Source organism: Erpetoichthys calabaricus, chromosome 8, assembly GCF_900747795.2.
Source record: "Erpetoichthys calabaricus chromosome 8, fErpCal1.3, whole genome shotgun sequence".
NCBI classification, from domain to species: Eukaryota; Metazoa; Chordata; class Cladistia; order Polypteriformes; family Polypteridae; genus Erpetoichthys; species Erpetoichthys calabaricus.
Window position 1 is genome coordinate 185300958 of NC_041401.2, and position 22861 is coordinate 185323818.

General features: G+C 39.0%; 2 protein-coding genes across 4 annotated transcripts in view; both read left to right on the forward strand.

The window, feature by feature from the left end:
- ccdc93 (coiled-coil domain containing 93) overlaps positions 1-22861 on the forward strand; it is an 876647-nt gene that overhangs the window by 679532 nt on the left and 174254 nt on the right. The window lies entirely within an intron of this gene.
- The window catches only part of LOC114656664 (inactive dipeptidyl peptidase 10-like), a 284823-nt gene that overhangs the window by 203594 nt on the left and 58368 nt on the right, over positions 1-22861 (forward strand). The window contains exons 14-16 of the mRNA XM_051930750.1: positions 3553-3674; positions 8160-8207; positions 16305-16400. Of these exons, the coding sequence (XP_051786710.1) occupies positions 3553-3674; positions 8160-8207; positions 16305-16400 (266 nt within the window). The remainder of the gene's footprint in view (positions 1-3552; positions 3675-8159; positions 8208-16304; positions 16401-22861) is intronic.

The following is a 22861-nucleotide window of genomic DNA, read 5'->3' on the forward strand; positions in this document are numbered from 1 at the left end:
GAGCATCCGTCTCCTCTAAGGGTGCGAACAGCCCCCCCTGGTCACAATATATTTGAGGAGTTTTCTTTAATACGTAATACGTGCTCTGATTGGGTAGCTTCACAGCCATCTGCCAATAGCATCCCTTGTATGAAATCAACTGGGCAAACCAACTGAGGAAGCATGTACCAGAAATTAAAAGACCCACTGTCCACAGAAATCCACGAACCAGTGAAAAATCCACGATATATATTTAGATATGCTTACATATAAAATCTGCGATAAAGTCAAAGCGCGATATAGCGAGGGATTACTGTTTGTAAATTAAAAATGTATTATTATTATGGAATGTTTTTAAGATCCACATAACACATAGCTTGCTTTTATTCCTTAATTCCACTTAATTCAAATGTATTTTTGCAAATTCAAAAAAATATAAAAAACACAAATACAGAAATCAAAATATCCATTTTAAATAATTGCAAAGCGCTTTGAGAATGGGAATGGTGCTACCTAAATCCAATTATCATTATTATTATTTTTGTAGAATGTTTGTAAGTTTCTCATAGCATATAACCAGCTTTTATTTCTTAATTCCACTTAACGAAAATGCATTTTTGCAACTTAAAAAAACTTCTAAGTTTTGAAGGAAAAGTGTTATATAAATCAAAAACTTATTATTATAGAATCATTTTAAGTTTCATATAACATATAACCTGCTTTAATTGCTTAATTCCACTTAAAGAAAATGTATTTTTGCAACTTCATAAAAATATATGTAAAAATAGAGATTGAAATAAGCAGAAAAATCCTGCCTAATTATCTTTCAGTGATTATACTTGGAATATTAGCATAATTTTCCATCAGCTGTTCATCCGACTTGACTCTCTGCAGAATGCATATTTGCTTCTAATTATCCATATCCGGCTTCTAAAAAGAAGAAATATATTTCTTTAATCATCTATTATCAATTAAAGGAAAATGTACACAGCCACACCAATCTTGTTAGCACCTGCAATTGGTTTTCTGAAGGATCCCAGGGTTCTGAATCACAATTCTCAACCCATTAGTTGTTAAAATCTCATTAAAACAAGGATGTAAATACAGAATTATGCTATAAAATACAATAAAAAGCCTACTGCATATGGATTAAATTTAATGGGACCTTTCCTCGCCACATACGGTGTAAAGAGCGTTTTTATGACAATGTGTCCCTCATGACTTTAGATTGTGGCGAAAGCTTAATTGAACATTAGTCAACTGTTATGAGGATATTGGATTTGAATGTCATGAAATCCCAACTATTGAATCTCCAAATAGTAATTCTGTGGGTTACAGAAATGGCAGGCATTGCTCCGTGCGTTTTTTATTGTCCGATCGACCCCTCTCATCACTCCCTTGTAACATCTTACTGAACTGCATGCTGATGATGATGATGATACCGCCGAAATGTCTTCATGATCCTAATGAAGGATGAGGTTTTTCAAAGACATTGTAATACAATCAAATCAAGTTCTGTTGCTCAGCCCTTATTGTAAAAATGCCTTACTGGGCCACGACACTCAGACATATCCTTACATGAAGTTTTCTTTTGATTTTTAAATAAATTGACCATATTTTCAAAAAAATATTGGGAAAATTGGGAAAAGGATGTTAAGGATGGAACTGCCAGGAAAGAGGAAAAGAGGAAGGCCTAAGAGGAGATTTATGGATTGTGATATATGGCTAGCCAAGACCCCCACGCCGCTAGATGGAGTCCTCCCTGAAACATGGTGGCGCCCCGAATTCCAGCAGGACATCATGGACAATGGAGTTTTACTGCACAGCCCTGCTGGATACCATGGGGGCCGCCAGGGGATGCTGCAGGGAGGCGCAATGGTTTTTATTATAGCCCAGGAGTACTCCCTAATCATGGAGATGGAAGGAATGAAGTACTTTGGGGCTGAAGAAAAGAAGAAATTTTCATCTGACCCGGAAGTGCTATGAAATCACAAGAACTGAGGGACAGAAGCACTTCTGGGTCAAGGAATATAAGAGGACTATGGGAAACCCCAGCAGACGGAGACGGAGTTGGGAGGGAGTGCGACAGAGCTGCTGGGTAGAGTGGAGGATTGCGTTTATTGTGATTATTGATTTATTATTGAGTATTGTGGAAGTGGAGGTGCTTTGTGCACATTATTATTATAATACATTTAATATTGCAACTTTTACCTGGTGTTTGGGCGTGTTGTCTGCGGGTTCAGGGGTCGACAGGGTCCCATATTCCCACAGGAAGTAGTGAGAGAGGACATGCAGGTGATGGGTGTAACAGAGCAAGATGACAAGGACAGAGAAAGATATGGAAGAAGATGATCTGCTCTGGCAACCCCTAACTGGATCAGCCGAAAGAAGAAGAAGAAGGTAGGGATGGAGCTGACAGGGAAGAGAAAAAGAGGAAGGCCTAAGAGGAGATTTATGGATGTAGTGAGAGAGGACATGCAGGTGATGGGTGTGACAGAGCAATATGATGAGTACTGGAAGATATAGAACAATGGGAGCAGCCAAAAGTAGAAGACCTTATTTGCCAAAAAACATTTAAGAACATGTAGAAAATTATAATATTTTGACAGATTGACTAGCTGGCAATGGTATGCAAGGACAGCAAGTGGCACATTACAGGAGACATGCTGGGCAGGTTCCCAGCCACTAAAGATGAGCACATCTTGATAACTGGTGAGCCCTCCGTCTGCCCATCACTAATTAAGAAAAGGGTTCGAATGGAATCAACCCCCCACCATGAGAAAGAGAGCTAGACCAACAGAGTAAAACTTTAATAATAGAAAAAATAAATTCATAGATAAATAAACAAGTAGTCGTGCCTTTCTTATATGGAAATACTTGGTCATCCGACTCTGTCCACATCTTTCCCGCCCATCTCCTGCAGCGAGGTGTATTTGCTTCAGCACATACGACTGTTCTGCCATCACAAAAAAAAATATATCTACAGTATGAAAAATATATATAAGTTGAAGTAACAGTTCTCATGGTAAAAGTGACACTGTAAAAAATAATTTGTAGTCGGAGTTGCACGGAATGTTTCACCATTTTCAAATAGATGAGTTTGGAAATTCGCCAATGCTTCATCATGGGAGATTTTGAAATTTGAAAAAAATGTGTACAGCGTTCTGTATTCCAGATGTCCTAATAACACGTTGACTGCTGGACCATTTATTACAAGGACACTGCAGTATAACTTTGCGTTTGTATAATAAATAAAACAGGCGTAGATTGTCCCAGTACCTTCAAGAAGGCTTGAGAAAAGAAAAAAATAATGAATGTAATTGTGACACCTGCATTCCTAGCACAAGGACCAGGAGGGACCACTGCATAGTTCTACAGGAGAAGAAAAACAGAGTGTCCACCGGCTTACCTGCAAAAATGCCATACCAAGTGTACCGCCTCAGTTGTTTTGCCTCATAGGAACTTTCTCTATGAAACACACCTGCTTATAATAAACACCTCGTACCATGCTCTATACTGAAAGAGGAGATTTGTCAGCAGAACTCATCTGAGTTTTTGTTTTTTCTTTCCTAGAGTGTCCTATGTGGGTACATTTACACGCCAGTGTCTCACCTGCAATATCTTCAAGGACAAGTGCACTTACTTCAGCGCTGAATTTAGTTCTGACTTGCAATACGTCATTTTGAATTGTCAAGGTAAGAGGAAAGCCACGTTTTAAATATTTTATTTGATTTTGTGTTATGAGCTAAAGTATGAAAGCTTGTTCTTGCCACTCATTAAAAAAAAATCTTTATTGCATTAATTCACAAACGTATTGTCACATCTAGTGACAGGAGGAGATTAGGCAGGTGAGTAACATGCAATCAAGCAACAACAACTGAACAGGTGCTATAGGCATACTGCATTATACACACACACACACACACACACACATATATATATATATATTGTGAATAAATGAGAGCAAGAGATGCACAAAGGTTTTGGGGGGATGAAAATTAGCAAAGCAAACAAAGTTTTACAAACAAACTCAAAACAGAACTAAATACAACAGGTAGACAGAGACTTGTATATGGCAGAGACAGCAGTGAGAAGATCCAGGGTGGCCGGAAGAGGAAATGACATCTGTGATAGGTGGGGTCTGGAGGAAGTTGTCATCGGGAAAGGCTGGACGTGACGTCATCAGAGGGTGGGTTAATGGTGATATTACCATGGTTGGTCTGCAGGGGAACAAAAGGAGAGATGGTTAAGTGACACCACCAGCCCTTGGGCTGGATGAGCAACTTACATTATTTGAGCCTATCAACCTTCTCCCAAGCGTGTGTGTGTGTATGTATTTTTTTCTCTTGAGATTTTGTAAAGTATTAATTTCCTGCTATCTATCTATCTATCTATCTATCTATCTATCTATCTATCTATCTATCTATCTATCTATCTATCTATCTATCTATCTATCTATCTATCTATCTATCTATCTATCTAATTCTGCCAACTACACTAAAATTAATATCAATCTGTCTTATCTTGCCGATTATATTAAAATCAATGTCTGTCTATCTATCCATCCATCTATCTATTATATAGTGCCTTTCATAACTATCTGTTATATAGTGCCTTTTTATTCATTTATCTATCTCATATAGTTCCTTTCATATCTATCTATCTATCTATCTATCTATCTATCTATCTATCTATCTATCTATCTATCTATCCTAAAATTAATGACTGTCTATCTATCCATCCATCTATCTATTTATCCTTTTATCTACAGTATCTATTATATAGTGCATTTTATATCTATCCATCTCTTATAGTGCCTCTCACAACTATCTACAAGTATCTCTCTATCTAATATATTTATGTCCCTCTTTATATTCAATAAATTAATCACACAATTTAAACCTTATAAAAAATATTCTCATTTCTTTGATTCTAATCATTGGCTTTTAACTTCACTTTAAAGAACACAGTTCTGCACATTCTGTGTCATTCATCGATTCTTTTGAGTTCAAATTGAATCATTAAGCAAAGAATAGAGAGCCACAGTGGATGCCAACATTCTGGCACAAAGTTTATCTAACACTTTGATTTTCTCACTAAGCCACATCACTGACTTTCAACGTTTGAGCTCAGAGCCTTTGAGGGACTTGCACTACGCTTTGTGGCCATAATTGCAATGCAAAACTTGATTTTGTTTAAGCAAAATAATGAAAATATGCAATGAATGCACAGGGAGCTCTTTACTGTACAGCAACAACATTTATTTCTATAGCACGTAGATAGATAGATAGATAGATAGATAGATAGATAGATAGATAGATAGATAGATAGATAGATAGATAGATAGATAGATAGATAGCAATTTTAGTGTAGTAGGCAGGATAGCACAGATAGAAAAAATATCAATATAAGGATAGATAGATAGATAGATAGATAGATAGATAGATAGATAGATAGATAGATAGATAGATAGATAGATAGATAGATAGATAGATAGATAGATAGATAGATAGATAGATAGCAATTTTAGTGTAGTAGGCAGGATAGCACAGATAGAAAAAATATCAATATAAGGGTAGATAGATAGATAGATAGATAGATAGATAGATAGATAGATAGATAGATAGATAGATAGATAGATAGATAGATAGATAGATAGATAGATAGATAGATAGAAATGAAAGATGCTATATGAGATAGATAGATAGATAGATAGATAGATAGATAGATAGATAGATAGATAGATAGATAGATAGATAGATAGATAGATAGATAGATAGATAGATAGATAGATAGATAGATAGATAGCAATTTTAGTGTAGTAGGCAGGATAGCACAGATAGAAAAAATATCAATATAAGGGTAGATAGATAGATAGATAGATAGATAGATAGATAGATAGATAGATAGATAGATAGATAGATAGATAGATAGATAGATAGATAGATAGATAGATAGATAGATAGATAGATAGATAGATAGATAGATAGAGTGAACTTTTAAGTACTAATTGCCTTACAAAAGCCATAATTTAACATTTGAACAGGAGCCAGTCTGGTATATCTTACAGCAAGCTATCTCTGTGTAACGATAAGACCGTAACAAAAGCTTTGGCTAATATAAATAAGTCTTTCAAAACACCAGTGACATTTTCAAATATGGGCTACTCATAGTGAATTTTTGGCATGTTGAAAGACCCTAACAGACATTTTATTTCTGTTACATGGTGAAAAGTGACTGACAGATTTAGTGCAGCAAGCCCATTAAGCTCCTATTCTAAAATGCTAGCACTTATTCTAAAAGTATTTTGCTTGAAGTGTTCACTCTGAGGTGCCAAGTAATTTTTCTGATTTCTGTGAATGTAGAAATTGACCTGCCTTTACAGGGAGAACTGCAAATGTCCACCACTGCTGTTTTTTCACATAGAATGAAGTGCCATTGGAAAGTGATGGCGTGTATTTTCTTTCAGTCACTGTGGGTAAATTTATTTATTGCTTTGGACGGTGGATTTGATTGTTACTTGAGAGTTTACAGTGCCTTTAAATCGTATTCACCCTCTTGGAAGTTTTCACATTTACAACATTGAATCACAGCGGATTAACTTGGCTTTTCTGAGACTGACACACAGAAAAAAGACTCTTTAGTGTCAACATGAAAACACGTATTTTCCAAATGGTCTAAATTAATTACAAATATAAAAAATATTTGCACCCTTTGCTTGCTGGGATGGGCTCCAGCTTCATGGTGACCCTGCTCAGGATAAAATGGGTATAGAAAATGGATGGACAGATGAATGGATGGATAAATCGATTTGCTCACCTGCTTAGAGTCAAGGCTTAAGGCTTAAAATAAAAAATCACTTGATCTGATATAGTTAGATAACTCCTTATATATCAGTTAAGAGTATTAATATTAAAAAGATTAGGCCTTCACGATGGCACAGTTGGTTACTGCTGTGGTCCCCCACTAAGTGTTTCAGATAACTGGATTCACTTGTCAGCCCAGTCACTTGTGTTCATCAGGTAGAATGTACAAACTATGCAAACTTCAAAGGCATTCATTTTTGGTTATTTTGGCAACACTATGCTTGCCTTTTATCTGCTAGTTACTTTGCTGTGGTGGTGAGGCCCTGACTTCCCTAAATGTTGTAATAGGAAAATTTTCAGCCAACGTTAAAAATATATACTGTATATATGTGGTAAAAAATTAGGCAGCAGACAGAAAAAGGTTTGGGGAAGGGCCACCCCGTATACTGAAATAATCATCAAAAGAAAAGAAACGCGTCTTCACATAAGTGGAATTCACAACTGAACTGACTTACAGGTTGAGATCGCTCTATAAATATGGTGGGTAGGAGGAAGGGGCGGAGTCAGGGCGGCCGGAACAGGAATTGATGTGGCAGGAAGGTGGAGTCTGGGTACCGGAAATGATGTCATCAGGGTTTGCCGGAAGTTATGTGGGTGGACCAGTGATGATGTCATTGAGAGGGAGGGCCTTCATTTGAACTGCAGAGCAATTAGAGGAGAGAGGATCAGGTGAGAGCGCCAACCCCTGGTCTGGCTGACAAATGATTTTTGTTTAAGGGCCCTGCAAGAGTCAGAAAACATTTGAGATCTTGTAAAATAATAGTAAAAGATGAAATATTATTTACAAGGGAAAAAGTGTAAAGTTTGAAATGCCAGCTTCACAGGATCTTGCAGCTGACTGCCTCTGATTTCCTAAGATGATGTTAATGAAGACAAGGACAGAAAATCACTGGAAAAGTCGTCTAATGTGCCATGGCCTTTAGACAGGACACATGAGAACAAAATGGATTCTGACTGATCTTTAACAATAGCGCAGGAGAAGATGGAATCTGATCATCCCGGGTTCCAGACTAAACTGATAAATATTGGATGGGGTGGGTGGTGTGACAAACTCCCAAAAATCCATCAAGTAACAGAAGCCCCTGGAGCCAGGCATGAATCAGATTAAGAGTAAATTTTACACAAATGCCTAAATTTGCTTTTCACACAAAGACCCATGAAATGTGAGTTACATTGTAATGCTTTAGGAATCTCACCCTGATGATATTTTTCAAAATGTAGAATAACTACAGATTGACAAGGCGGAATGGCCTGTTCTCTTCAAAACTGTTTTTACATTTCTATGTTTGTTTGTTTTTTTTTTGCTGTAAACAGGTCCTGGTGTCCCTAAAGTCACTCTTCACAGGCTGAGCGACATGGAAAGTAAGTTTGAGTATAAGAATATTTCATTAAAACAAAATGTCAGTTTTTCAGAAAGTGGATATAACAATAATATTTCCATCCATCCATTATCCAACCTGCATTATCCTAACTACAGGGACATGGGGGTCTGCTGGAGCCAATCCCAGCCAACACAGGGCACAAGGCAAGAAACAAACCCCGGGCAGGATGCCAGCCCACCACTGGGCACACACACACACACCAAGCTTACACAGTAGGGACAATTTCGGATCGCCAATACACCTAACCTGCATGTCTTTGGACTGTGGGAGGAAACCAGAGCACCGGAGAAAACCCATGGAGACACGGGGAGAACATGCTAACTCCACACAGAGAGGACCCTGGAAGCGAACCCAGGTCTTCTAACTGCGAGGCAGCAGCGCTACCCACTGCACCACCATGCTGCCCACAATAATATTTAAATACTGTAATTTTGTTTAAGTCATTTGAATGACACACTGCATTATTGAAAGAGTTAATCTGTGACAATGGGGTGGCAGCGTGAATCAGCTACATCTTTATAAATGGAGATAGCTTGAATGATTAAACATCTCATAACACCAACACACACTTGTGCGTATGTAATTTAATTACGACTCAGCTAGCAAATAAATAAATGAATGCCTGTTTATGATTCTTAGTCTCTAGGGGTTGGGATGAGATGGGGATGGAACTATGGTGGGACTTTATCAGGCCCTGAAACTAGCCTAAAACTGCCATGCCTTCAATGAGGAAACGCTACTTTTGAGGATGACCAGGAAAGCAAACTTGAAGTAAGATACAAAATCTAAACCTAAAGCTAGGCCTATTGTTCATCGAAACAAAATTATAACCCAACAAATTACAAAATAAAGAATTCAGAAGCAAAATTTGGAAATCTAAAGAGAATTATATAACCTGGGCGCAAAAGAAGAACAACCAGAAGTTATTTCTTGTATAGCCCAAAATTGCACAAGGAGTGATGCATTGGGCTTTAACAGGCCCTGTTTTTTTATAAGCCCCCCAGCCTTGACTCCCTAAGAAGATAGAAAAAAAAAACTCCCCAAAAAATCCTTGTAGGGGAAAAAAAAATAGAAGAAATCTTGGGAAAGGCAATTCAAGGAGAAAAGCCTTTCCAGGTGGGTTAGACATGCATTGGATTTCAAAGAAATGGGGTAAGTACTCCTCATTACTCCTCTTCACAGAGCTAGATGGCCAATCTATCATGGCCACCTCAGAAATACAAAGAAAAAATGCAAGAATAGAGTGGGGTCTCTCACTAAATACAGAACTATTGCATATGAGGATTCTGATTTCTTCAGAGTCCTGGAGACATCGGCCAACAAGCTGCCTCCCCCCTACTGGCCAATCCACAGCTGAGTCAGTGCTGGGCCGGCCAATCGGATGAAGGGACCTTTCTACTTGATGATTCTAGTGCTCCTTTATCAGAGATGACTTTTCCATAGACAGGCAGACAACTTGGCTCTAGAGCAGTAGCACCAAGAGCCACATGTAGCACCCGAGAAGAGAAACAGAATAGGCGAAGGTTAGTAAAAAATACACATATCATATTACTTGTACTTTAGTACTAATGACTAACCACAGAGATGTAGAATGAACAGCAACTCTAGTCAAGGCGTGCTAAACTGAAGTCATGAAACATAAGCCAGGACTTGAAAGCTGTAAGCACCTCTTATACAATACAATACAATACAGTTTATTTTTGTATAGCCCAAAATCACACAGGAAGTGCCGCAATGGGCTTTAACAGGCCCTGCCTCTTGACAGCCCCCCAACCTTGACTCTCTAAGAAGACAAGGAAAAACTCCCAAAAAAAAAACCTAGTAGGGAAAATGGAAGAAACCTCAGGAAAGGCAGTTCAAAGAGAGACCCCTTTCCAGGTAGGTTGGGCGCGCAGTGGGTGTCAAAAGAAGGGGGTCAATACAATACAACACACAGAACAGAACAAATCCTCAATAAAAAATTAAAAAAATTTTTTTTAGAAGTACGGAGCAGAATTTAACAGTAGATGATATCACATAATAAGATTTGGATAATTTTAGACTCCTGGAGACCTCATCCATCAAACTGCCTCCCCCATTTGGCCATTTCACGGCTGAAACAGTGTTGGGCCAGCCAATCCGATGAAAGGACCCCTCTTTCTCACGATTCCTACGATCCTCCATCAGGGATGACTTTACCTTAGGCAGGCAAAACAACTTGGCAGGTGGGCTGTGGCACCAAGTGCCACATTTGAGTACTGAGAAGAGAAACAGAGTAGGTGAGGGTTAGTATCCAATTCTAACTATCATGTTAATTATGTTTTAGTGCTAATGACTAACAACAGAGATGCAGTCTGTACAGTTAATCAGCAGCTCTAGTCAGGGTGTGCTAAACTGAAGTTGTGAGTCTTCAGCCGTGATTTAAAAGCTGAGACCGAAGGGGCATCTCTTATAGTAGCAGGCAGACCATTCCACAGTTTAGGGGCCCTGTAACTAAAAGCTCGACATCCCACTGTTATTTTATTAATCCTTGGAACCATAAGCAGACCAGCATCTTGAGATCTTAACGTGCGCTCTGGTTTGTAAGTCATGATAAGTTCAGACAAGTAAGCTGGACCTCGGCCATTTAATGCTTTATATGTTAAAAGAAGGATTTTGAAATCTGCCCTAAACTTAACCGGGAGCCAGTGTAAGGATTTAAGAACTGGAGTTATGTGTTCGTATTTTCTTGTTCTTGTAATAATTCTTGCAGCCGCATTTTGTATTAACTGGAGGCTGTATAAAGAACAGTTTGAGCATCCAGTGGATCACTGCATTGCAGTAGTCAATCCTACTAGGGATAAATGCATGAATTAATTTCTCAGAATCCTGTTTATATAGAAAGCGCCTTAATTTTCTAACATTTTTAAGATGGAAGAAACATGTTTTGGACAACTTTGTAATATGCGCTTTAAATGACATGCTAGAGTCAAAGATAACTCCGAGATTGCGGGCTGATTCAGTAAAATTAATTGGGATTCCAACTGAGTTAAATGATGACAAAATATTGTTGTGATCAGCGTCATTCCCTAATCTGCACTAAATTTAACCGGGAGCCAGTGCAACGACATGAGAACTGAGGTTATGAGTTTGCACTTTCTAGTTCTTTTAATAATTCATGCAGCAGCATTATGAATTACCGTATATACTCGCAGATAAGTTCTCCCACGGATAAGTTGGGACTTGCTTTTACAGTATAATTTCTGGTATTTTATAATGTCGGTCATATAAGGTGAATACAGAAAACTCACGCTATTAGTCCAAGGGATTATGATATGCTAATGCTCACCTGAGAGAGTAACCATGGAGCACACTGCCTTTTTTTTATGTGGGTGAGGCAATACACTGTATCAGCGTGTACTCCTAACCTCTCTCTCTCTCTCTATCTCTCTCTCTACTGTGCCTATGTGACCACATGGTGATACCCGCACTATTCCGAAGTGACGTTTTGTGCTGTTTAGTGTTTTTCGTATCTCACACCCTCATACACCTTTATCATAAGAGCATCCCTTATATTTGATGGAGCGTTCAATCAGAAGAAAATATGAAGCTGGTTTTAAATGAAAAGTCGTTGAAGTGGTGAAAGAAATTGGTAAGTGCGCTGCTGCAACAAAATTCGATGCGTCTGAGAAACTGATGTGAGATTGGAGGAGGCAAGAAGATGTTAAAAAAAATGTAAGTGTTGCATTTTTGAAAGGGTATATAACTCGGTGTCTGATTTTATGATCGATTTTTTGGGTTTCAAGACCCGACTTATATGTGAGTATATATGGTAACTGAAAGCTGCACATAGAACGATTTTAACAGCCAGTGAACACTGCACTGCATTAGTCAGTTAGCCTACTAGAAATAAATGCATAAATGAATTTCTCCATATCCTGCATATTTAGAAAACGCCTTAATTTCCTAATATTTTTAAGATAGAAAAAAAAATATGTTTTACACAGTTTTGTCATGTATTCCTTAAATGATATGCTAGTGTCAAAGATAATGCCTAGACTGTGGGCTGATTCAGTTAAACTAATGGTGATTTAAACTGAGTTAAGTAATGGCAGAGTATTGTTGCGATCGGCCTCATTCCCTCCAATAATTAACATCTCTGTTTTATCCGTGTTTAAAGACACGCAGTTCTCATCCATCCACTCCTTTAACCTGACATTCATCTAACATAACCAAACATGCATGTCCTTGAAATGGCAGAGGAAAACTGGAATTCTGGCAGGGGCAAAAACAAAACACAAAACTATGAAGTGCATGTGTTAGATTCCCACTGGCAGTGGAATAGTCTGAGAACTGGACCCAAGTCACGGGAACTGTGGGGTGGCAGCGCTTCTCATACAGTGGTCTGCAAAAAAAAAAAAATGTCCAAAGTTTTAGGTGTTCTTTACAGATCTGAGGATACTGAATCCACATCTGGCAATCAAATTGCTTCATCACGTCCAGTTTTTGAGAGATGACGGTTTAGAGAATTTACACTATTTTAGAGAACAAAGCATAGTGTATTTTTAAAATTAATTATTTAGACTAGAAAAATTACTAAATTACCTATTTAAATTGTTTTAAATAAATTTATTAATTATATATTTATATATAATATAAATATATATTTAGTAGTGGAGTGGTGGCTCTGAGGCTAGGGATCTTCACTGGCAATCAGAAGGTTGCCAGTTTGAATCCCGTAAATGCCAAATGGGACTCTGCTCTGTTGGGCCCTTGAGCGAGGCCCTTAACCTGCAATTGCGGAGCGCTTTGAGTAGTGAGATAAGCGCTATATAAATGCAAATAATTATTATTAAATACAATAATATTTTACAAATAACAATTTAATATAACATATATATAACATATAAAACGAGGGACGATCATAAAGTTTCCACACTTTTATATTGTCGTTGGAAACAGTGAAGGCGGGAGGAATAGTAATTGGGCAATAAAAAGTTTGTACGACGGAGGGAAAACTGCATCGCAAATGAAGGTGACTATGTATGTAGAAGAGTGATGTAATTTGTTTTTGAAATTCTTAAGAAATAGAGTTTAACAAAAAGTGTGGAAACTTTTTGAACGACCCTCGTATCTCGATACATAATTCGTCTGCCTCCTCACTCACTCACTCACTCATGTCTGTCCGAAGCCGAATGCGCAGACGCCTTCTGCGCACGTCCAAAGCCGAATGCGCAGTTGCCTTCTGTGCAGCTGCCCGAAAAACCTTACAAGACCGACATCCAACCTCAACATCGTGGCAGGCGGCGGATTTACGGCCGCAAAAATTCAAAGAGAAAGGCGACTTCGATTAAAGCACTAGAGGCCTGAAAGGTGATTTCGACTACAGCTCGAGGCCTAATTACGCATTCTGATTCAATTACGCATTCATTCAATACACCTATATCAGGTTTGTGGTGCTTATACTTATTACTATTCCATATTGTACTGGAACATTCATCATTCAATATTATACTATAGGCCTGGAAAATTCATCAACTAACAGTACAAGCCTGTACAGTAATGAGTAAAGCGGACTACAATCATTACAAAACCACTTCTACGTTACTTATCATTTGTTCTTCATACACTGCTAACACAAACTTGTGCCCGTTTCATCTTACGTTGTCGAAAACGGGCTCTTTGTCTAGTAATATAATATACCAGTAACGGCGCACTGCACGGAATACACTTGACTTGAGCGTTCATAATCTTCATCCTCTTTCTCTGTACGTTTACCATTCGTGTGCTCAGAGGTTGATGCACTTGCTGCTTCCTGAGCAACTCTTCTTTTCTCCACCCTAGCGGCCCGCTGCTTCTTCTTTCGTCGGCATCTTTTCGCGTTAAAACTGATTAAGTTAGTTTTTGTGTTGCAATTACTTTAATTTTTCACTTAATCTGGCACTTAAGTCTTCAATCTGCCTCAAGAATGATTAGCGAAGGTGGTAGGGAATGAGAACGGCGCCCATACGCATGCGCCGCACGGCTGCCCTGCTGCGCGCTGCCGAGAGTTGATTCTACAATAAAATAAAAATAAAAAGAGTAATAAAATCATCACCCCGAAAGCGGATAGTAGATGTCACGTAGTATATGTGTACCAAATTTCAAGTCAATAGGTGAAACGGTTTGCGAGCTACAGGTGATTTAAAATCCTGGACAGACAAACGAACAGCCACGGTAGCGTATTATAGAAGAAGATATATTAATTACAAAAAGTAGTCACTTGGTAGAAATGGTTTTTGACTCAATGGGTGGGTGATTTTAGTTTCCATTGACCGCTATTACATCATTTTGTTCTCAATGACTTACACAGGATTACTTAGTAAAGATTTTCCACTTGAATATCCTGTTTGTTTTGATCCAATGTGTGATGTAAGTGTTGCCTTCATTTTTTCTTGAGAGGTGTATATTAAGGGGCGGCAAGGTGGCGCAGTGGACAGTAAGGAGACCTGGGTTCACTTCCCCGGTCCTCCCTGCGTGGAGTTTGCATGTTCTGCCCGTGTGTGCTTGGTGTGTGTGGGTGTGTGCGCCCCCTGTGGTGGGCTGGCGCCCCACCCAATGTTTGTTTCCTGCCTTGCGCCCTGTGTTGGCTGGGATTCGCTCCAGCAGACCCCTGTGACCCTGTAGTTAGGATATAGCAGGTTGGATAATGGATGGATGTATATTAGGGATTTTACCTTAATGTTCAGTTATGCCAAGTAAATCCAGTCTCACCCAGGCATATGTTTTGGGACTGTCCAAAATTAAAGCCTTTTTTAAAAATATATATATTGTGGAAAGCATACCCCCAGACACAGACAGACAGACACCAGAATGTCCAAAACATCCTTCTTTATTTCCTCTTTGCACCACAATGCCTTCCTTCACCAACTCTTTCTTCTTCTCTTTCTCTTTCTCTCTTCTTCTTCTCTTCTCACCTTCAACCTCCTCTCTCTTTCTCTCTTCTTCTTCTTCTTTCTCTTCTTCTTCTCTTTCACCTTCGACCTCCTCTCGCCCTCCTCACAAGCTTCATCTTCTTCCTCCCAACTCTGGCTCTCCTACTGGAGGGATGCAGCCCCTTTTATTATGACCCGGATGAGCCCCAATTGCTCCCCCTGACATCCCTTCCTGGTGTGGCAGAAGTGTCAGGAGAGCACCTGGAAGCACACCGGGTGCCCTTGGGATTACTTCTGGCAGCACTTCCTGGTGTGGCGGAAGTGCTGCCATCCAGGACTCCCTAACTGTCCGGGCGCCCCCTGGCGGTGGCCACGTCTTCTCACAGTGGTGAGTGTCCTGGCTCCATTCCTGTGGCCCCCAATTAGGCCCGGACGGCTGCCCTCTCGTGGCCGAGGAGAAGTATCGTCCAACTCGGGGACTGTCCAGGCGTCCCGGGCGGGCAGTGTTCCCGCTCATCCGTGACAATATATTTTAAAATCTGTGAGAATAGTTTGTGTGATCACTAAAATTCCTTTTGTGGTGGTCTTAGGAGTTATTTCAGATTAGCTTAAAATATCTGATAATGAAAAGACCATTATTTCCTTGACTACGATGTTGTCACGTAGACTAAATGTGCTTAATTGGATGAATTGAAATGCACTATCTACAACAAAATTGGAAAATTATATTTTCTATTATATAAAATTTTCTTTGTGCGGAACTAAGTAGAGTGTTTTAGACTTTGGCAAGATTTCTTTAATATTATTCAGAAATACGTTTGCTGAACTCCTGCTTGTATTCCTGTAAATCTACAAATTAATTAGTTTTATAATGAAGTGTAGATTTTTTTTTATGTCTAATTAGCTCTCTGTTGTGGGTGAGAGTAGGGGTTTGGGTTTTAGTGGGGCTCGTAATTGCAAATCTTAATTGTTTCTCTGATATTTGGGTTCAATTGTGTGACTTCTTTAATTGTCATACAGTGTTATTTAAAATAGAAAAAGAAAAGAAAAAACTTCCATATTGCATAGATTGGGAACAAGCAGAATTTTAATTTAAAAAGTATTATAGTGAATACAATAGAGCAAATTTAGGCACATTTCTGTATTTTTAATGTTCTTAATATTATTGCTATGTGTTATAAAATGTTCTGTGCTTTTCCTTATAGTCTCCAGTACTTTGGAAGACAATGCAAACTTCAGAGATTTTATGACCAAACGAGTTCTAATGAAAGACCTCACAACAGTTTCCTTTGATGGATATGGTGAGTCACTTCTATTCATTTTTATTTTTACTGTAGTCATTAGTTTGAACGATCTTAGTTACTTGGTCAGACTAATTAATTTTAATGTTTGGTTTGAAATGCTCTTCATTTTTTGCTAACTTTTTTTTCCATTATTGCATTCACATTAGTATAGTTTATTGATGAACTTTACATTTGTTTCTTATGCAAACATAACGTAAATACTGGGGATTTAGAAGATACTGTTTATGTTCTGGGGGTCTTGCTTGACAAAATTCCAGAACACGGCAATGAAGACAAAGTCTCAGACTTACCTTCACAAATGCCAGTTTTTAAGCTCAATAACTTATTCCTCCTCTTCCTCCTCCTTCTCTCTACTCCTGTGAGGGGCACATCACACAAGCTGTGTTGACTCTCAGACGCTTGTCTTCTGATTCTGTTGTGGCTTAGGGTCTGCCAGGCCTGCTCCTGTCAGAGTTTTCTCCAGTTTCCAAGTTCCTTTTGATTTTGTAGGAAACTGTTCTCAATGACACGTTGGCTTTCTTTGCAATTTCACAAAAGTAAAGACCTAAACTTTTAACACTAGAATTACCAGAGCCTACGAAAAAACTTGTATATCCGGCCCACCTTAAATCGCTTCTTAAAACCTTTCTCACCTCTCCGCCAGGGTCTTTTGTCATCTAAATGTACTGATAAAGACAAGCTGCCAGCAGCCGGCTATTCCATCCCCCCAACGACTTAGAACGTAAACAGGCTTTTCCCAGCTCTTGCCTTGATTGATTATCTGGGAGTGAAGTGGAGTTTTAGAGTAGAAATAATAAGATTGTTATTTGAAACACACGCATTTCATATGTGTTGCATTTCTACAGTAATCTGTGTAAACACATTGTTAAAACAGAAACGTGTTATATATTCTAGTAGCAATTGACAAAATGTAGGCATAAACTATATAATGTATGAAGCCTGAAGTCCAAATATCAAAGACACACTTTCACAAAAGATACAAAAAAAAGCCACCGCCAAAAAAACCCGCCTTAGTGTGAGACATTGATATGAATTAACTACCACTGCTTCCGTGGCATAACAGTATCAGTCGCTGACTACGCATCAGAAGCTCATGAGTTCGATCCTGCACAGCTCCCATTTGAGAAGTGTTCTTATTTTCACTATTTTAGAATAAAAAGATACATTTGATTTCAGTCTGTAACAGCCAGTGTAATTTATGATATTTGTAAAGGTTAGCTTTATTTTTTTAAAATTCACTTTTCATTGTCTCAGTCGCGTTCAGGATCCATCCCTACCGCCCCCAACCTGACACTGCGGTTTTTACATAAAGACGCGCTATAGTTCTGCAGTGTATCACGATACATACGACCGCGTGTTTTTTCCCCCCAGTATTGCCAGTCCCCACGTGTTGCTGTATGCTGCTTCTTTTGTACTCCAGGACATGCAGAGGAAAGCATAGTAAAGAGCAGTAACTTCAGCGCTATATGCAATCATCAGACACTCCCCATCTGACACTGCTGTTTTCACATAAAGACGCGCCAAAGCTCTGCAGTGTACTTGTGACTACATTGTTGTACCAATGCTTGCGAACTGAAGTGTCTGCATGCACTTTTCGTGGCATTACACGCGTATTTTTTGAGCATGCCCATGTAGCTCAAACACAGGAACATATGTTGTTGTAAAAGTATAACAAAACAAGTGCACTTTTATTCAAGACTATAACCGAAGAAAAAAGAAAGCAAGTTACAGTAGGCGGTTGATATGACAGCTTGCGTGGTGGAATGCTAAGAACTGCTGATTTCCATTCTGTGCTATATAACTTAACATTTGAATCTGATGATTGCATATAGCGCTGTCTGATTTAGTGTGTGCAAGAACATGCAGGTGGCCAGTTGCTGAGTGCTACAGCGCACATTTTAAAAAAGAAAGAGACAAATATATGTGACGTTTTGAAGAAATCATTTTATGACGCGAATAGTACCAATCAGAAAACATCGTCGAAGTAATGCAATATTATTTGAAAACGAACAGCGTCAGGTTGGGTGTGAAGTTATACTGGCGCTGTTTGAGTCAGATCAGAAGCTGAATAAGCTGAAAAAGCTCCTGTTCTGACTCTAAGTAAAAAAGCATGAATTAATCAACAGAAATAACCGCGATTGACATTTTAAAGTTAACGATTTACAGTGCATGCCAATTTATAAATTCAATGTCCGTTTGAGGAAAAAAAAATCACTTTCTTCAAAGCTGGGAATCGAACTCGCGTCTCTGTGGCACAGTAAGGCAGTGGTGCTCCAAGTCAGCAAACCGTCCTTATAACTTATTTTTTTCAAGATCCATAACACACAGACAGACAGAGCACTGCGTAATACAGAGACAGACAGGCAGAGATATACAAATAAACAGGGAAGGCACATGTACTGAAAGAAAAAAAAAATCAACATGTGCGTTGTTTCTGCAGCACTGAATAAGCTCACGCGCTCTAACATCACCACCCCCTCGATCTGACTCTCTAAGTAACAGCGCAAGTACAGACACAAATCAAGTGCATGTGTGTACTGTATAATATTAACAAAAGAGCAGCTTACTACTGAAAACGGCAAATATAGGAGTGAGTGGGGATCGAACTGAAGACTCTTGATTACACTTGGTTTGCGTCTGTACTTGTGCTGTCACTTAGAGAGTCAGATCGGGGTGGGGGGGGGCGATGTTAGAGCGGGTGAGCTCATTCAGTGCTACAGAAACAACGCGCATGTTGATTTTTTTTTCTTTCAGTACATGTGCCTTCCCTGTTTGTTTGTATATCTCTGCCTGTCTGTCTCTGTATTACGCAGTGCTCTGTCTGTCTCTGTGTTATGGATCTTGAAAAAAATAAGTTATAAGGACAGTTGTTCATGTTAATTGCAGTCTCAATTGTTAAAAAAATATTTTAAAAGGAGCATCCCACATGAAAATATAACGATCTCATTAACTGACAGTGCATACCAATTTACAAATTTTATGTCCGTTTGAGGTTAAAAACAAAAAAAAGAAGTAACACTTTATCCCCAGCGGGGAATTGAACTCATGTTTGTGAGGCAGAGAAAAGCTACTCAGTCTGAGAAGCAAATCTTAGCATGCTACACCACAGAAACTGTTACATGGTGTGTGAAGCTTTTGTGGAAGTGTTTATTTGATCTTAGGAACTCGGGCTTTACACTTTCTACATTTTGTAACATTTATTACTAAAATATGAAAAAGATTCTGTTTTAGCAATGTGTTTACACAGATTACTGTAGAAACGGAACACGCATGAAATGCAAGTATTCCAAATAGCGATCTATTATTTCTATTCTAAAACTCCAGCAGTTCAGTCACTCCCAGATAATCAAACAAGCCATGAGCTGGAAAAACTTAGTGAACGTTCTGCGACGGTGGGGGACGGAATAGCCGGCTGCTCGCTGCTCCTCCAAATCGGCACATTTAGAAGACAAAAGAGAGGTGAGAACGGTTTTAAGGTGGGCCGGATCTACGAGTTTTTTCGTAGACTCTGGTAATTCTAGTGTTAAGGGGTATAATGGTCTGTCTGTCTTCCTTTGATAGTTGCCTTTATTCTAACCATTATCCTTACGGTATACAGCATAATGTTGTCTAAATGATGTGTCAGAGGCTGTAGCAACAAAGGCTGCAGCTTTTATAAACCCAGAGGGGTTTGTAAGTAATGAGCAAAAGCGGGGACACCTGCAGGAATTGGCATCACCTACTTCAAGGCTGAATGAACTTAATTACATTTCATAATGGTGGTTTTCTAAAACTTATGATCACAATTTCAGGGTCGGTTACTGCCTCACTCTTAATGTCAGGATTACCTGCCAGTGACTTGGAACTCAATGAGCAAGAAGTGTCCATGTTCAAGTGTAAATAGTCTGTTAGAACCGAACAAAACCTGCTGGCACATACTGTAGGAATATTTAATAGTTGTGTTTATTTTATAACTGTTCTGGGAAATTAAAGTTCCAGCTGAATGTCTTTTCCTACAGAAGTAACTTAAGACGTTATGCTATGGACTGTTACGTTTCTTTCTTTCTTTCTTTCTTTCTTTCTTTCTTTCTTTCTTTCTTTCTTTCTTTCTTTCTTTCTTTCACTTCATTTTTGAGCTTGTCTTTAATGGACCATTCTTTCTTTCTTTCTTTCCTTTAAAGACAACTTTAATGGAACATTCTTTCTTTCTTTCTTTCTTTCTTTCACATAATTTCTGAGATTGTCTTTAATGGAACTTTCTTTCTTTCTTTCTTTCTTTCTTTCTTTCTTTCTTTCTTTCTTTCACTTCATTTTGAGCTTATCTTTAATGGACCATTCTTTCTTTCTTTCTTTCTTTCTTTCTTTCTTTCTTTCTTTCTTTCTTTCTTTCTTTCTTTCCTTTAAAGACAACTTTAATGGAACATTCTTTCTTTCTTTCTTTCACATCATTTCTGAGATTGTCTTTAATGGAACTTTCTTTCTTTCTTTCTTTCTTTCTTTCTTTCTTTCTTTCTTTCTTTCTTTCTTTCTTTCTTTCTTTTTGAGCTTGTCTTTAATGGACCATTCTTTCTTTCTTTCTTTCTTTCTTTCTTTCTTTCTTTCTTTCTTTCTTTCCTTTAAAGACAACTTTAATGGAACATTCTTTCTTTCTTTCTTTCACATCATTTCTGAGATTGTCTTTAATGGAACTTTCTTTCTTTCTTTCTTTCTTTCTTTCTTTCTTTCTTTCTTTCTTTCTTTCTTTCTTTCTTTCTTTCTTTCTTTCTTTCTTTCTTTTTGAGCTTGTCTTTAATGGACCATTCTTTCTTTCTTTCTTTCTTTCTTTCTTTCTTTCTTTCTTTCTTTCTTTCTTTCTTTCTTTCTTTCTTTCTTTCTTTCTTTCTTTCCTTTAAAGACAACTTTAATGGAACATTCTTTCTTTCTTTCTTTCACATCATTTCTGAGATTGTCTTTAATAGAACTTTCTTTCTTTCTTTCTTTCTTTCTTTCTTTCTTTCTTTCTTTCTTTCTTTCTTTCTTTCTTTCTTTCTTTCTTTCTTTCTTTCTTTCTTTCTTCCTTTCTTTCTTTCACTTCATTTTGAGCTTGTCTTTAATGGACAATTCTTTCTTTCTTTCTTTCTTTCTTTCTTTCTTTCTTTCTTTCTTTCTTTCTTTCTTTCTTTCTTTCTTTCTTTCTTTCTTTCTATTTATATTCTTACTACTCAAAGTTCTGTTACACAGAGAATGGAGTGCCACCACTAATGTGTAGCATCCACCTGGATGATACGACGGCAGCCATTTTAGCGGCAGTAAGCTCACTGCACATTAGCTGTTAGGTGGTGAAGTGGTGAGAGATATTTAGCCAGTTAGAGACAGGGGATGATTAGGGGCCCAGAATGACTAGGACCTGGGAGGCATAATAGACTAGAAATTGGGATAACCCCTGCTTTTTATGAGAGATGCCCAGGGATCTTTAATGACCACAGAGAGTCAGGACCTTGGTTTTTACAACTCATCCAAAGAACTGCTTGATTTTTACAGCACAGTGTCCCCATCACTGCACTGGGTACTTGGGGTCCACATTCAGATCACAGGGTAAGCGCCCCCTGCTGGCCTCACCAACTCTTCTTCCAGCAGCAAACATAGCTTTTCCTGGATGGTCTCCCATCCCAATACTGGCCATACTGATGGATGACCTGTTCTGAAGTGCGTGTAGTGTATGGCTGACATTTTAAACCAGGGGTGTCAAACTCTGTTTCCGGTGGGCTGCACTGGCTGCAGGTTTTCATTCTAACCATCTTCTTCATTAGTGGCCAGTTTTTGCTGCTAATTAGCCTCTTTTGCCTTAGTTTTAATTCACTTGACTCAGGCCCCTTTGTTGCTTCTTTTTCCTTAATTAGCAGCTGTGGAAGATGACCCGGACACAGACAGGCAGACACGTTCAAATCACCCCATACACGTTTATTTACAGAGTCCATATTTACAAATGTGCACCACAGTCCCCAAAAGTCCCCAAAGTCCTGGCCAACAACAACAATGCCTCACTCTCTTCAGGCTGCCTCCTTGCCTCCTCTTAGACCTTGTCCTTCTTCCACCCGACTCAAGTCCCTGAATGGAGGGAGGCGGCCCCTTTTATGCACACCTGGATGTGCTCCAGGTGCCTCCCGACAATCTTCCACCGGCACTCCCCAGTGTGGCGGAAGTGCCGGCTGACACTCCGGGTGTCCCCGATCCTCTTCCACCAGCACTTCCAGGTGTGGCGGAAGTGCTGAGGTCCAGGGCTCCAAAGGCATTGGGGCGCCCCCTGGCTCTGTACCCGTGGTCCCCATAGCCGCCAGGGCGGTCGACCCCACGTGGTCTTGGGGGAGGCATAAGCCCTCCTCCGGTCCTCCGGGGCGTCCCGGCCGGGTTGCCCCGCCAGCCACCTGCGACACAGCCAAACAATAATGAGACACAAAACAAGCCATCACATTGTGTGCCCATCACACAATATCTGAAAA